The 14,687-nt window shown below is 47.3% G+C and overlaps 1 protein-coding gene across 1 annotated transcript in view; it reads left to right on the top strand.

Moving 5' to 3' along the window:
* The first annotated feature begins 8,134 nt into the window (after positions 1-8,134).
* Positions 8,135-14,687, top strand: part of CD109 (CD109 molecule) — a 66,140-nt gene continuing 59,587 nt past the window's right edge. Inside the window, exons 1-2 of the mRNA XM_074150576.1 lie at positions 8,135-8,214; positions 8,528-8,688. Of these exons, the coding sequence (XP_074006677.1) occupies positions 8,135-8,214; positions 8,528-8,688 (241 nt within the window). The remainder of the gene's footprint in view (positions 8,215-8,527; positions 8,689-14,687) is intronic.

Consider the following 14,687-nt stretch of genomic DNA (forward strand, 5'->3'; position numbering starts at 1 on the left):
TTACCAGCAGGTGTCTAAGGAAGACATAAATAGGAAGATTCTCAGATGTTTGGTATCGAGGTGTGCTGAGCAAAAAGAAACAAACGTTGCAACAATGAAGATGCTTCTCCTTTGATGTTTATTTGAAAAATGTTGAACTTTGAAAGAGTAAATGTGGTGTCTTTTTACTAAAGTTATTTGTTTCAATTTTGCCCAAAATTGTGTCTCTAATTTGTTACTCTCTGCTCCAAAATTAAGCCTAAATTTATGATAGTTATAATATTTTCAAAACAGAACCAATCTGTTTTTTGTTTTGCAAATATTGGCAGCTATCCCCAGCTATTACATTTAGAGGATGTACATAAAAACTTTACATAGAAATAAAGTAGGATGATTACAAAACAAATGAGAAATAAAGAGGGAAAGGAAGAGAGAGAGAGAGAGAGAGGGAGAGGGAGGGAGAAGGAAAAAAGGAGATGGGCCCTGTTCAGTTAAGTTCTAAGAAGCTGAACCTGATCGTACAGCAGTGCTTATGCTGTCTCAGAGGAGTCATCTGCAACTGATGACTTTCATAACTTTCATATGTTCTTTAAATACTCTACAGGCATTTTTCCTTTTATTTGCTGGGGAGCATCAAGGCTCAAGAGCTGGAATTTTTTAAGACAGATGTAAAGTATATCTATACTTTATTTGTGACCCATGCCAGGGAGTAAACCTTGGTTTGACTGTGTGTCAACACACCTGCGTTGCTCAGTGTCGCTCTTGGGACAGCCTGGCCATGGACACACTGAATCTCAGCCGGATGGAATCCTGTCCTGATGCCTGTCACATAATCCTTGTACCTGCTTGCTCGGAGCTCTTTCCAGAGTGCCCCACACACCGTACTGCCGTGCCCTACCGACAGCGCTGAAACCGTGCTGTCACACACTCCTCACCACCAATGCTCATTTTTATTGTACTACGCAGTGTATAAGAGCTGTTTGTCCTGGTGTCACAATTTCTATTTACCACAGAAAAGGAATCAAGGCAGCAATCATTCAAATAGCAGCCTGGCTGTGAGTTACGTTATTTCAATTAAAATAAAAATATGTGAGCGTTGCAGCTAAGCGTAAGAAAAGTGCAGTTGGAAAACTTTAACAGCTGTTTCAGACATAATAAAGAATGTAATTGCAAACTCCCGAGATCTGTATCGTCTCACCATCAGGTTTTGCAGTCTCAGTCCTTGGAGGTTTTCAGGATCTTTCTGGCTAAAGCCCCGAGTAACCTTGTCTGACCCTGCTTTGAGCAGCAGGCTGCATTAGATGAGCTCCCAAGTCCTCTCCCCTGCATTTCCCTGTGGTACTGGGATCCTGCGACCCTCTCGGGAATGAAAAACATCACCTGCACTAGGTGTTTTAAATACAGTTTGTTTGGGGTTTTTAATATCTGAAGCAAATTACTGCTAAGGAACAAAATGAGAAGAAAAGAAGAAACTCCCAGAACTGCTGTTAGCGGTCAGAAAAATCACAGAGTGAATCTTTAGCCTAAAAGCTTGGCTAGGAGGCCTTAGGAAGTTGTCCAGTATAGGACATATTTCAGACGTGTGACAGCAGTTTCCAAATATTCGGTTGCTGCAGTAAGGTTTGGAAACATGAAGCTTTTGGGTCCACACCCTCTTCATTTAAATAAACAGGACTGACTGCGGCTGTGGGTGGTTGGCAATGGAACAAACAGTCGCTTTTTGAACAGGGTGAATGAATATCCTATAGTGACATTACTCAGGGGCTAAGTTTATTTAGACCTTGGGTTATTTCGTGACTTGAAACGTGAAACCGTTACTCAGGTTCTTCTTAATCACAGAGGTGGGACTCCTCACCCTCCCTCCTCTGCTGTAGGCAGTATGTGGTAAGAGTGAGTCCTCAGGGAGAGACAACTGGTATTTACCTGTCTCTAAAGTAAGCACAAAGTTCTGGGCAAGCTTTATAAATAGTGCGAATGTATTTTCTTTTAAAATCATTCTTAATTGCTTCTGTCTATAGAAGCCCTTTTAGCTCCTACGGAAACCGATTCTGTAAGAGACAACTTGTGTCACGAGGTTGACTCTCATGTTATCGACTGTCAAATGGATGTCATCGGAAACGGGATGGAGGTTCTGAGGAGTTTTACCTACATAATTCATGTCTGCCTGCCTCTGCTCCAAATAACTGCTGCTTCTTGATACCACGGGGGAGTTGGTTGGAAAGTAAAGGGGAGTTTTTCCTCCTTTTTTTTTTTTTTTTTAGATTTAAAAAAAAAAACAAGCTAAACTTAAATGTGGTCACAATTTTAGCTTTTGAACAATTTCCAAGCAGAAAGTTTGGTTTTCATTTTTAGAAGGAAAAAAAAAAAAACCTGTCCTGCAAGTGATCACATCCTACAAAAACTTTTCATTTTAACAACTACTTCTAATTTTGTCTTCTTTTTTCTGGTGTTGACCTTTTCTGGACATGCCGAGATGGAGGAAACCAGGACTGAAATAGTACAGTCTCTGCCACTGTTAGGTGCTTTGCTTTCCCTCTTGTCAATTCTGTTCCATTTCCTTGGGAGCAGATCCCTGGGATACGTTCATCTCTCGCTGGCTGATTTTGGTCCCTCAGCTCAAGAGCAACCCCATGGATTTTCACCCTGTTGCCTGGAGGTCCCCTTCTGTGTGCCATGGAGTGCAGAATTTCATCACGCTGCCCCTCTCTGTAGCCTGATTCCGTGGTGTAGATGTTGGAAAAGGCATTCAGGTTTGATGGGAAGCCGTGAAAAGCAGCAGCCCCCGCTTTCCCTGGCAGTGTGCTCAGGAAGAAACCCTTCTTGATCCTGTGTGCCACACTGCAGATCTGCAGTTGATTGACTTTAATGCCTGACCACTAGTTCTTTTTTACACTTTTCTCCCATATTTCAGCACCTGCTGTTTTCTTCCCACGAAGGCGTCGTGGAAGCCGCTGTCTTCAGTCTCTCGGTTTAAGGCATTGTCTCCACGCCTCAACTTACTTGTTTAGAAAATGTAGGGAATTAGGTTTGTCTGCGTGATGGATTGCTCTCAGGCCAGTCTGCTTTGAAAGGAAGCTGCCTCTGCCTACAGGGACTCACTGCTCCATAAAACAGCCTGCTGTACTAACATCCCATTTTTATGGGTAGATGAAAGTCATAAATAGCTATCACAGAAAAACACATTCATTAAAAAATCTGCTAGTTTTTCTGTACTTAACTAGAAGTGAAGTTACAAGGTACGAATGCACGCACTCCAGAGTGCTGTGAGAAACTGCTCTATGTCACGAGGAAACACTGCCTTTAGAAACTCCTCTTTATAAAAGCTGTAATTTAAATTTACAGTTTAATTATAGGCTATGGTTTAAGACAATTGAATCTCCAGGGAATTCTCACCTTCTTTAAAATGAAAAACTGTTAATGCACATTAAATTGTTTAATGAAAATGAGGTTTTTCTTGGCCATTTCAGCAGTATTTGCAGCGAGGAGGGGTTGCACTGACCTTTTGGAAGCCCTCAGAGAGCAAAGGGAATAAGGGCGGCTAAGATAAAATGATTAATGAATCCTGGTAAAGGGAATTCCATCACAAACGATTGTAACAAATACCGCCCTAGGAAAACAGGTTTTTGAGGACAAACTGCCATCACTGCACACTTAAAATTTTTTCACTTTTCTCACTTTCATGAAAACAGTACGTTGGGACCTGTTTTAACATGCCCCAACTGTATGGTTGAATGTTTTACAACCAGAGACAAATGCTAAAATAAAATAAAATTAAGGCATAACTTCTACTTTGCAATAAGAAAGGACATTACATGAGCTTCTGAAATGTTCTGCTCATAGGTATCTGATAAGATACAGCACACCAATCAAAGTCCCATCAAATAATGCAAGAAAACTCAGTTCTTCAGATCAAAGTCACGGAGATTTGAGGGAGGTGGAGGACCTGACCTCACTGAGTCCTGACCTCACTCAAGGCAATGGTTTCAGCGCCAGTGAGTTCTGTAAAGCCAAGAGTCTACTCTGAGGACACCTGCAACAGAAATTGGAACATTCAGCTGCACGTGAAAACCTGCCATGGATAATAAAATCAGGAACAAAAACATAGGGTCATTTTGCAGTAATTCATTGTGGTTCTGTGAGAACCCTTTCTTTCTGAATCTCATTTCTAAAAAGTGAATCTCTCAAAACCTCATGAAGCCTTAAGCATGATGTCCTTCTACATTTGATGTGTTTCCTACAAGACAGTGCTTTACTTTGTTGGGTTATTTCAAAGCACACATATAATAATGCATATAATGCAATAATACACTATTTACATATTTGATCCCATTAATTTTTGTGGGTATGGTTAAAATGTGTACAGGTATTTTAATGATAAAAATTAAAATATTATGAAAATATAAGCATATAATTCCAAGATAATAAGCTCTTTCTAAGCTATATTAACAACGAAGGAGCTTTTCTCCTATTTGGACATTGCTTGCTTGTTCTTACGCCAGCCTGTGAACAAATAGAAACAAAAGCTGATGCCTTCAAACCGGCCCTGATCCAAAGCTTGTCAAAATGAATGTCTGTCTTTAGGTTTGATCCATTAACTACTCAATGAGAACACTTAAGCTATGGTCATCTTACGTGCTCTGGCGACAACAAGATGTGTTTCAAATACTTATCTCGAGTCCCTATCAAGAAATTGATACTTTTAGGATGGGATTCAGTTGATTCATTTGGAAGGCCGCTTCTGAATGTCTGAACGTTCAAGTGTTGGTATCTTAATGAGTCGCATAAATCTGCTCTGAAAAGTGCCCGCTTCCCTCCGTCATCTCTCCAGCGACTGTAAAGAACTAATTGTAGAAGACTGCAGGGTCCACGTTGGCCCAGGTGAATCCTACCCCCTCTGCCTGGAGTAACAGTTCAAGTTGGAAGTGAATTTGCAAACAACATTATTTACTAAGAGAGATGTCTTCGGGTGCCAGGAAAAAAGGTCTTAATTGCAATGTAGGCCAGATTTTCGTGGAACTCCACCCTGGTAGCTCAGGGCGAGTTTCAGTGCGTGGCACACCCTTCCTCAGCCTAATGTAAAACGTTTCGACAGATTCCATCATCGGAACCAGCATCAGAGGTGGTGTCTTCTGGGAGAGCTTTCTGTCCTACCATCCTGTCAGGACTTTCCAGCAAACGCCAGTTCTTTGGGCTTACATCCAAGCCAGGAACGTGCCCTCCTGCTACCACGGGATCTCCTGCTACCACCCACCTATTTTTAGTATTCACTATAATTGTGCTCCGCTCACTGCAAGTGATAAAACAAACTTTTGCTTCCTTCTTAGGTCCACGAGCTGCTGAATCACAGTTTCTGCTAGGACCTCATCCAAAGCCTACTGAGATTAATTAAAAGATTTATTTGTCCCCTAAATGAGCTTTGTTGCAGGCCTTGAGTTCAGTGATGCATAAGGCAACCGGCTGAGCTTGGGAGACGACAGAATATTGTGCTGGAAAGAGACTATAGCGATCCTCTAGTTCGAATTTCCACACAGCATAGCTCTTCAGATTTCCCCGAAATTTGCCTCATTCCATGGAAAGAGGCTTTGTTTGTAGCACAGCCTGGCCGAGCGCCTGCTGCATCCACGGAGCGTCTGAGCGGCCAAGCTATCCCTCTGATGCTAAAAACAGGACGGGGCATTGACCGTTTGAGTCAAGCACGGTGGAGATTTTCCCCCAGTATTTTAGCTGCCGTAGCCCAGGTTTTCACATTTACCCGGAGGGTACTGTTTTCTACATGTGATATTGGAAAAAGCAGCCCTTGCTGTGCAGGTGTTTGCTTCCAGCCAACCTTCACACAAGCAGCAGCGCACGCCGGGTGCTGCCACCCTTCGTATTTACCGAGGCAGAAGGTGCTTTCTGGAACCATTCAGGAACTATTCCAGATCTCTGTATTGACTTACACACATCTTTACCGAGAGTGTACCTAGGCTGCAGCTCAGAGGTGTGATTTCAGCTGATGCTGATACATATCTTCTGGCTAGACTCAAAGCCAGTTTTACAGGAACAGGGAGCAGTGTAGCTGTGAGCGGCTGGAGGCTGCAGCCGGTGCCGTAGATGACTTTCACAGCCTTTGCAGGCTCTGGTTGTAAAGGACCGTGAAGGATTAGCAAAATTAGGTTCCTGGGGAGCAGTGAAGGTGGGAAAAGTGGGATTTTCCTTACGGTGACATATCACAGACGGGTGTAGAACTTGAGTCCGGTAATGCTTGCTTAGGTCTGAAAAGTACGAATTGAATGGTGAGGGATTTTTCAGCCAGCTGCCCTGGCCGGCACGCCGAACCCGGCGATAACCTGATTTACCCCCAAACTGTGTCACCAGAGCATCCCCTTCGCTGGCTTGGGGCAGCTGAAGAGGCTTCTCTTACTTCCCGCTATAGGAGTTCTTTATTGGTATTATTGTAGAAGAAGAGATCAAATAGATATTAAAAAATATCTTTAAATAACAAGCCTTTAGGAAAAACCAAAAGGGAAGAGGGAGTCCACAACAGTGTTGCAGAATGGGCAAAATCTGTGACATGTGCAAACGCTTTCCCTAATGGCCTTTTGGGCTACATCCATGCTAATGAATTAAACGGTGCCAGCAAATGTTCTTGGGACTGGGAGCTGATTGTCTCTGCCCTCAGGCTGAGCACGGCATGGCTTCGCCCTGGCCGGCCGGTGCTCTCTGGCATTCGAGGTGCGGTTTGGGGGGTAGCACGGACCCTACCCCATAGAAAGTTTGGGTGTAGCGCCTGTGTTTGGGAGAATGAGGGAGGTGTTTGGTAGTGACAGGAGCGGTGGCATGCCAGTGCCAGGGACCGGAGAACCGTAAGCTATGAGCAGCTTTACCCCCCGAGGCTGGGGCGCTGGGGGGGTAAGTGCTTTTCCCCACTATCTCCGAGAAGAGCAGTGGCAGTGACTGTTCATCTTCCCTGCCCGTTTCTCACAAGCAGCGAGTTAAGGGCTTACAAATAACAGCAGCAAACACCTCCCCCACTTTTCCTCGTTGTGCACCTTTTGGAGGTGAGGAGCAGCCGAGACTGACCGTCAGGCAGCAGGATACACCCCGCACAGGATACACCCTCCCTCCGGTCACTGCAGCCACCCGCGCCCCACAAAGAGCCAGCAGAGGCACGAACACTTACACAAGCAAATCTAAAAGACGTGAAGAGGCTGCGTGACTGCCTGGGACGCTGCTGGAGCACAGTGTGGATGTACAGTTACTGCTCATACGTTCATCAGAACGAAACGTGATGCTTCCATTCAGGGCTATAACCGATATAACACAATGTGACTATGTTTTTTCTGGGTGACCCGGTGCAGAGGTGCCAGCCCAGCGCTTCTGCAGAGACAGGACTTCCAAGAACTGGGTGGAATTTCTAAACGTATGAGACTCGTGCAGGGATGAAAGAATTCAGATGAGTCAAATCATCATTAGATGTGTCCAGTCTGCACAGTTACAACGGACCGGCTAAAGGGGCAGAATCTCACCCGGGCTGCTCCAGGGCACTTTTTGGCGTCTGAAAGTGGTTAAGATGCACACGTATGACCTTATTTTACAGATGCTGGGCACAGAGGACAGTCCGGAGCCACGTTACCAATCGGTTCACGCTCAAGCAGCTACAAGGCTCCTCGAATTTCCGCCAGCACCATTCTCCCCGTTCAGAGGCAGACCCCTTCCCGGCTCGCCCCCGAGCCCCAGCCCCCTGCCAGGGGGGACCCGGGGGGACTCCCCGAGCCTCTCCCAGCTCTGTTCCCGGGATCAGACCCCGCCGCGCCCCGCGCTACGGGCGGAGAACGTTCCTCCCGGGGGGTGGGTTTTGTAGGACGTTGAGTTCTCCGAGAATCCCCCCTGCTCCCCGGCCGCATCGGCCCCGAGGCGCGGGGTGTCGGGGGGGCAGAGATGGATACGGCTGCGGATGCGTGTGTATCTCGCTGCTTGGCCGCCCCCCCCGCCCCGGTTCTCCCACCCCCGCCCCGGGCCGGCCCCGGGAACGCCCCCGCGGAGCTCTCCTGGCGCTGGGGCAGCGGCGGCCTCTCCCTTCCCTCCCTCCCCCGCCCGACGAGGCGCCTCCCGCTCCCGGCCCCGCTCCCGGCCCCGCTCCCGGCCCTGCGCACAGCGGCGGACGCGGAGCGCCATGGCGCGGACCCTCGGCGGCGTCCCCTTCCTCCTCCTCCTCCTCCTCCTCCTCCTCCTCTGCAGCTCCGCGGCGGCCGGGTACGCCGGGCCGGGGGCGGGCGGGTCCGCGGGGCGCCGCGCATCCCCTCCCCGCCCGGCACGGACGCTGAGCGGGGCTTCCCCGGCGGGTCCCCGGGCGGAGCGGGGCTGCCTTCCCCCGGCCGGCTGAGCCGGGGGGCGCTGGGTAGCCCCCGGCGGGCGAGCATCACTTCCAGCCTCCCCAGCGCAGCGCAAGGGAAGAGCTTTGTAACTTGCATCCTACCTTGTTACTTTTTTTTTTTTTTTTTTTTTTTTTTTTTGGATTCTCTCTCACTCCCTGCCCTTTCTCCCTCTGCCCCTTTGGATTTTCCAGACCGACGTTCCTGGTGGCAGTTCCTTGGAACATCAGGCCCGGAGCAAACCTGAGCGTTGGGGTAGCCCTGCTGCCGGACAGCCCGGCGCAGGTCACCGTGAGGGGAGAAGTGGTCAGGGACAACCAGACCATCTTGAGCAGGGAAATGGTCTTCGAGAAAGGTAAGAGAATGGAGCTGGCCCGGGAGGATTTAGATTTGTCTCCCCCCACAAATATTGTGTTGCTCTCAAAATATCACAGCCTGTAAACAGTACTAAAATAGGAACTTTATTTTCCCAAGAAGGAGTCACTTACGGGAAAATCCTGTACTCTGCTGGCTCTGCGTGCAGGTGTGTGGCTGAGCGGGATCCCGAGTGAGTGCATGGGGGTGTTACCGTGTTGTAAACTCTGAAAATGATCGGACAGTAGCAAATGTGATGGCTGCGGGGTTTCTGAGGAGCCAGGAAGTACCAGGAGTCAGTCAATGCTGCGGGGCCACCAGAAAAATAGCGGGAGAGGTGCTGTCCTAGAATCATAGAATAGTTGGGGTTGGAAGGGACCTTTAAAGCCCACCCAGTGCCACCCCCTGCCCTGGGCAGGGACACCTCCCACCAGACCAGGTTGCTCCAAGACCCGTCCAACCTGGCCTTGAACCCCTCCAGGGATGGGGCAGCCACAGCTTCTCTGGGCAACCTGGGCCAGGCTCTCACCACCCTCACAGCAAAGAACTTCTTCCCCAGATCTAATCTCAATCTCCCCTCTTTCAGTTTAAAGCCCTTACCCCTCGTCCTATCACTACGGTCCCTGATAGAGTCCCTCTCCTTTTCTTCCACTATCCATACTGACTTCTATTTCCTGCTTCTCTTCTGCTTAACATGAAGTTCAGTGAGCCTTGCCTGAGTTTCAACCTGTCTGTTGTCCTTCCCAACATTATAAAACAGACCAGCAACTGGTAGTTCCAGGCACGGGAAGGTGTGTGGAGGTCTGTATCACAGCACACAGGACGATGCTTGGCACTGGGAGTTCCTTAAGTCGGAGGGAGTGGGGGGAGTCCAGGAACAGGTATGGATACTCTGTCAGGCTGGATACAGGGAGAGAAAAGGAGAAATGCTATCAGAATATACTATACTTGAAGTGCATGGATTTCTTGTTGATTTTTAATCTTTTTTCCTGTCTTTTAAACATACATTTGAATTTTCTGAGCTGTTTTACTTGATAAATGGAACAGGAAAAAAAAAGGGTGCTGATCATCTGAGCATTTATTTGTTATTTATTTTCTCTCTGTGAACAAATACATAAGCAAAAGCGATGCGGGCCAGCAGCGAGGGAGCTGCTCTGTGACAGAGGGTGCAGTGTTGAAGGCGAGTGTCTGAAGGTGCTACAGGAGTGGTCAGTTGTGAATAGTTACTCGGAGAGAAAGCAGAATTTGTCAGAATAAGACTCTAAAGCTCTAAATTCTTCACTGAAGAACAAAACAACCTCAAGATAAAACATGTAGCAGAATTGTTGTAGCTGTGTTGGTCTAAGAATGAGAAGGAAGAACTGGGGGAGGTTTTCTTCAGGGCAGCTGTTGCAGCTGAAGGAAAAACCCCAAACATATCTCCGGGCACACAAAATCTTTAAATGACATCATTGCTGCATATATTAGTGCCCAGAAAACATTGCTTTATCTGTCACTTGGGCCCGTTAGGTTACATGGAGGGGCTGATACAGTGGTATTACTGTTCCTGTGCTGCACAGGAGTTTGATGACTTTTATTACCGTGTGTCTGTGCGGAATAAGCATTAAGAGAGGAGCAGGGTGTAGCTGAAGCTGTTGATATCCAGGGAGCTGGAACTGCCTGCCCTGGGGAGGCCGCACATTCAGCGGCCCTGTTGCCTAAGCTGGCTCAATTATGTTCTGTATTTTTCCTTGCATGAGGACAGCAAAAGCAAGGGATTAACTGCTTTGAGAAACTGATCCAACTGAAAAACAAAGTTTTTATTTTTGCTGAGTGTTTTTTTTAGGCAGACGGGTTCCCTGGTTGGGTTTGCAAATGTTTGTGCCGGTGAGACTGAGATGGGTGCAGAGCCGGGGATTTGGGTGCCGGGGACAGAGGGCAGGCTGAGGACACGGGTTCTGTTAGTGCAGCCCAGCGTCTGAGCGTCAGAGCCGTTACCTACCCGGCTGGCAAAGGGCTGTGCAGTTCCCTGAAGTGAAGGATGGGCTCTGGTTCTCCAGCTCAGCTCGGTATAGTCCATGGACTGCTCCAAATTTCTCAGTTAGCTCCGTAATAGGAGCTTGTTAGGTTGGAGACACAGTTATTTTTTCTTTATATAACATAACTCTTGCTTTATATAAGAAATCGAGTGCTTGCCCTCTGGTGGGTGATAAAACATGCACTGGTTTAATGTTACTGGCAGGGGAATTTTGATATCTGGGTGATTCTTGGGAAACTGTCCACTAGAGAAAGGCTTTAGCCGTGGAGGTTGGGTCACACCTGTATCGCGCCTTTCATATCGCAGAGGGAAAGAAACATTTATCAATAACTGGCTAGTTTGTCTTCTTTGGAGTGAGGGAAGAAGCGTGCGTGCCCACGCATCTAAACAAGTGCTTCGCTCAATATTCCAGGATCCGAATGTACTGCAGCAAGGGATGCTGTTTAAGACCAATGTTTTGGTACAGAAATTAAATGAATTAGATTAAATGTAGTGAAAAGAGATGCACTGAACGTCTGCAGGCAGGATGTTGCTGCTCCAGGTAAACTGCGTGTGAGCAAGTACAACCAAAAAAAAATAAAACGCAGTGCGTCACCAGGAGGGAACAGGTTGCCGTTGTCTGCAGCCAACTCCAGAAACACACAAAGCTCGAAGTGAAGCTGTGTCTGTGCCCCGAATCGAGCCTTGACACATTTTCTGTGGGGATGCAGTGTCGGGGAGATCCTCACCCTGATTGGAAGTGGCTGCGGAAGGTGACAATGGCTCATGTGCAATCTGAGCTGTTGGGTTTTCTGGGTCAGCAACAGCAGCAACAAAAAAGACAGGAAAGTTAAATTTTATGCATGGGTGGCTTGATTCTCAGTGATTACAGTGAAGGGTGACTCTTGCCATGCGTTGTTATCCAGTCCTTGATAACTAAAGGTGTAGTCTGAATTGGCAAGAAGTGCGGTCCTACAGGGTTTGCTACCCAGAGACTGCAGTGTGTGCCAGTGTGTGAGGAACCTTACACCTTAACGGCCAGAGCTTCTCAAAAGTCCCTTTTCCTTGCTGGTGCTAGAATGATTTGGAAGGAGTAAGTAGCATCTAATCAGTTTTAAGAAAAGCTTTCACGTGTAATAAGGTGTCATTTACCCAACTGTGTGAACGCTTTTAATTCTTAAAGATGAGATTTAGTTAGAGATTTTGGTGTTTAAGGTACACCATAACATGTTTAAGGCATGGTGAGCGAGAACTGCTTTGTGAACTGAAGAATCTGGTTTACAAGAGCATGCGTAGCTTGCGTTCCCTGCGAGATACTTGTATGCATTTATGACTTTGCATTGCTTTTCTGTACTTCCAGAGAGGAGTAAACGTTAGTTGTTAACAGAGGTAATGAGCGAGAGCGTGGTAAATGCTCAGGTAGGATTTGCGAAACATGAGAGAGTTTGTGAGAATGTCTGTCAAGCTCTGACATGCAGTGATCATCCATACAGACAGCGGAAAACCTGCTTTTTCCAGAAGGCGTGTTTAGTAACAGCTTTCTGTTTTAGTAACGTGTTTCAGTAACAGCTAAATGGGAATGAACGGCCTGAGTACGCCGGTCCCTTTTGCTAACCTTGAGTTGCCTCTGCATACCTTATTCCAGAATCTTAGAATCATAGAACTGTCTGGGTTGGAAGGGATCTTTCAGATCATCTAGTCCAACCATCAACCTAACTCTGATAAAACCCATCACTAACCCATGTCTCTAAGCTCTATGTCAACCTGGCTTTTAAATCCCTCCAGGGATGGTGCCTCAACCCCTTCCCTGGGCAGCCCATTCCAAGGCTTAAGAACCCTTTCAGTATAAACATTTTTCCTAATATCCAATCTGAACCTCCCCTGGAGCAACTTGAGGCTGTTTCCTCTTGTCCCATCGCCTGTTCCTTGGGAGAAGAGACCGACCCCCCCTGGCTACACCCTCCTTTCAGGGAGCTATAGAGAGCGAGAAGGTCTCCCCTCAGCCTCCTTTTCTCCAGGCTGAACACCCTCAGCTCCCTCAGCCACTCCTCAGAAGTTCTCCAGACTCTTCTCCTTGATTTCCAGACCCCTCACCAGCTCAGTTGCCCTTTTCTGGACACGCTCCAACACCTCACTCGTAGCAGAAATGGTGGCAGTGGGGCTGCTTTTACAAAGGAGGGGATATTACATACACCAGTGTGGGGTTCCCTGCTGCTGCTGTGAACTGGAGGGGCCTTACAGCTTTCAGGAAAGGGGGGAGAGAGAAAAACAAAGTAAAGACTCTGAATTTGGTGAAAAAAAATATGATGCCAATAAACAACAGGAATTGGGAGGTAAGATGTTATCAGAAACCAGAAGGAAGGGAAGCAAACGGAGAAAGCTCTTGAGGGATTCATATTAAAGGGATAAGTACACGTTACCCTGACGTAGCAGAAGGGTAAGAAATAAAGTAACTAAACACGATCTTATCACTGGCCAAAACCCAACAGAATAAAGGAAAACTATGTGTATAAAGTGAAAATGCGATCAGATGACAAAGGTTGAGCTTACAGGAGTAGCATGGGTGGAAAAAGGACAAAACTGGCAAGACCAAACCATGAGCGGGAAGGAATCTGAAGAGTAACAAGGCATGATTTTTAAGTCTCATATTGACAGCGAGAAAGCCAGCGAGGGGTGTGCCATGCTACTGGCTGTGATGAGAGGGGCATTGGCCAGCAATGCTGGGGGCAGCAGGGGTTCAGTCTTCAATAGGAGGATCGATGGACTGCCATGGGAAAAAAAGGGTTAAGAATTAAGGCAACAAAAGGGGAGGGACAGGCTAAAGAGTGCTTTTGGAAAGTAGATGTTGATAAAATTGCCTGTAAAATATTTAGAGCATTGACTGAAATAATTTTAAAACTGCTGGTGGAGCTTGGAGAGCATGAGTGAAGGGAGAGGTTCTGGAAGGCTGAAAACCTGCAAATAAAATGTGTTCCACCACGGGCTGGCAGGGACTGTAGGTGGAGAAGCAGCAGGATATGGTTCTGTTTTGCCTTTAGTAAGGCTTTTGATGGTCTGGTGTGGCACTCTGACGAGCCAGCGGGGACAGCAGGGAGCTCTGATTAAATGCCTTTGTGGCTGGATGGAAAGTAATCTCCACAAAGTAGCTCTAAGTGGTTCACTCTCAAACTGGAAATGGGTTGCCCTGAAACTGTACTGTTCAGCAGGACGGACGCGGATGAAAAAGGGAGAACACTTATTGGATTAGCGAAGGGGAGGCAGGGATGCTGGGAGGGAGGATTAGAGTTTGAACTCGTTTTGGCAATACAGGAAATTAATAGGGGGAAAAAAGGAGTGTGATTCACCAGGGCAGCTTCAGAGCTCTGCTCTTGTATAGGGACGAGAGATTTACTCATTTACTGGGTGGGGAACAAAGAGAGGCAGCAGTCCTGCAGGAAAGGGGGGGTGTGAGGGGGTGGGTGATGGTTTAAAGATACAAAAAGGTGAAATCTTGTAAGTAATACTGTGGTGCTTGAAGAAGAAGGCAGATGCTGTACTCGAATGTATACACAGAAACATTTTCTGTAAGCAGTGAGAAAGCATTCCGGTAATCTTCACAGCCCCAGGTAGGCATCCTGGGGAACGCTGATTTGGGGCGCTGGAGAGATTCCAGGGAGAGCGGAGGGAAAGATTGGAGATCTCTCAGGAGACAAGTTCAAACCAGACAGAAGAAGGTGGGCCTTCACATGAGATGGAAATAACTTGTGGAACTCCATGTCCCAGGTGTGGATGGAAAATATGATTGCACAAATTCATGAGATAAAAGTCCATCAAGGGCTGGTCCAATGCAAAGGCATTAATTTTGGCTTTTCAAGCCCCAAGGCTCAGATTGTGTGGGCTGGGAAGGGTACACGAGTGCCCAGTACTTGGTCTGTTCAGATGTTGGGCCTTGACCATCGCTGGAGACGGGCGCTTGGGCTGAACAGACTTGTGGTTTGACCCTGGGAGTCTCTTCTACGTTCTGG

Source organism: Numenius arquata, chromosome 7 (assembly GCF_964106895.1).
Source record: "Numenius arquata chromosome 7, bNumArq3.hap1.1, whole genome shotgun sequence".
NCBI classification, from domain to species: Eukaryota; Metazoa; Chordata; class Aves; order Charadriiformes; family Scolopacidae; genus Numenius; species Numenius arquata.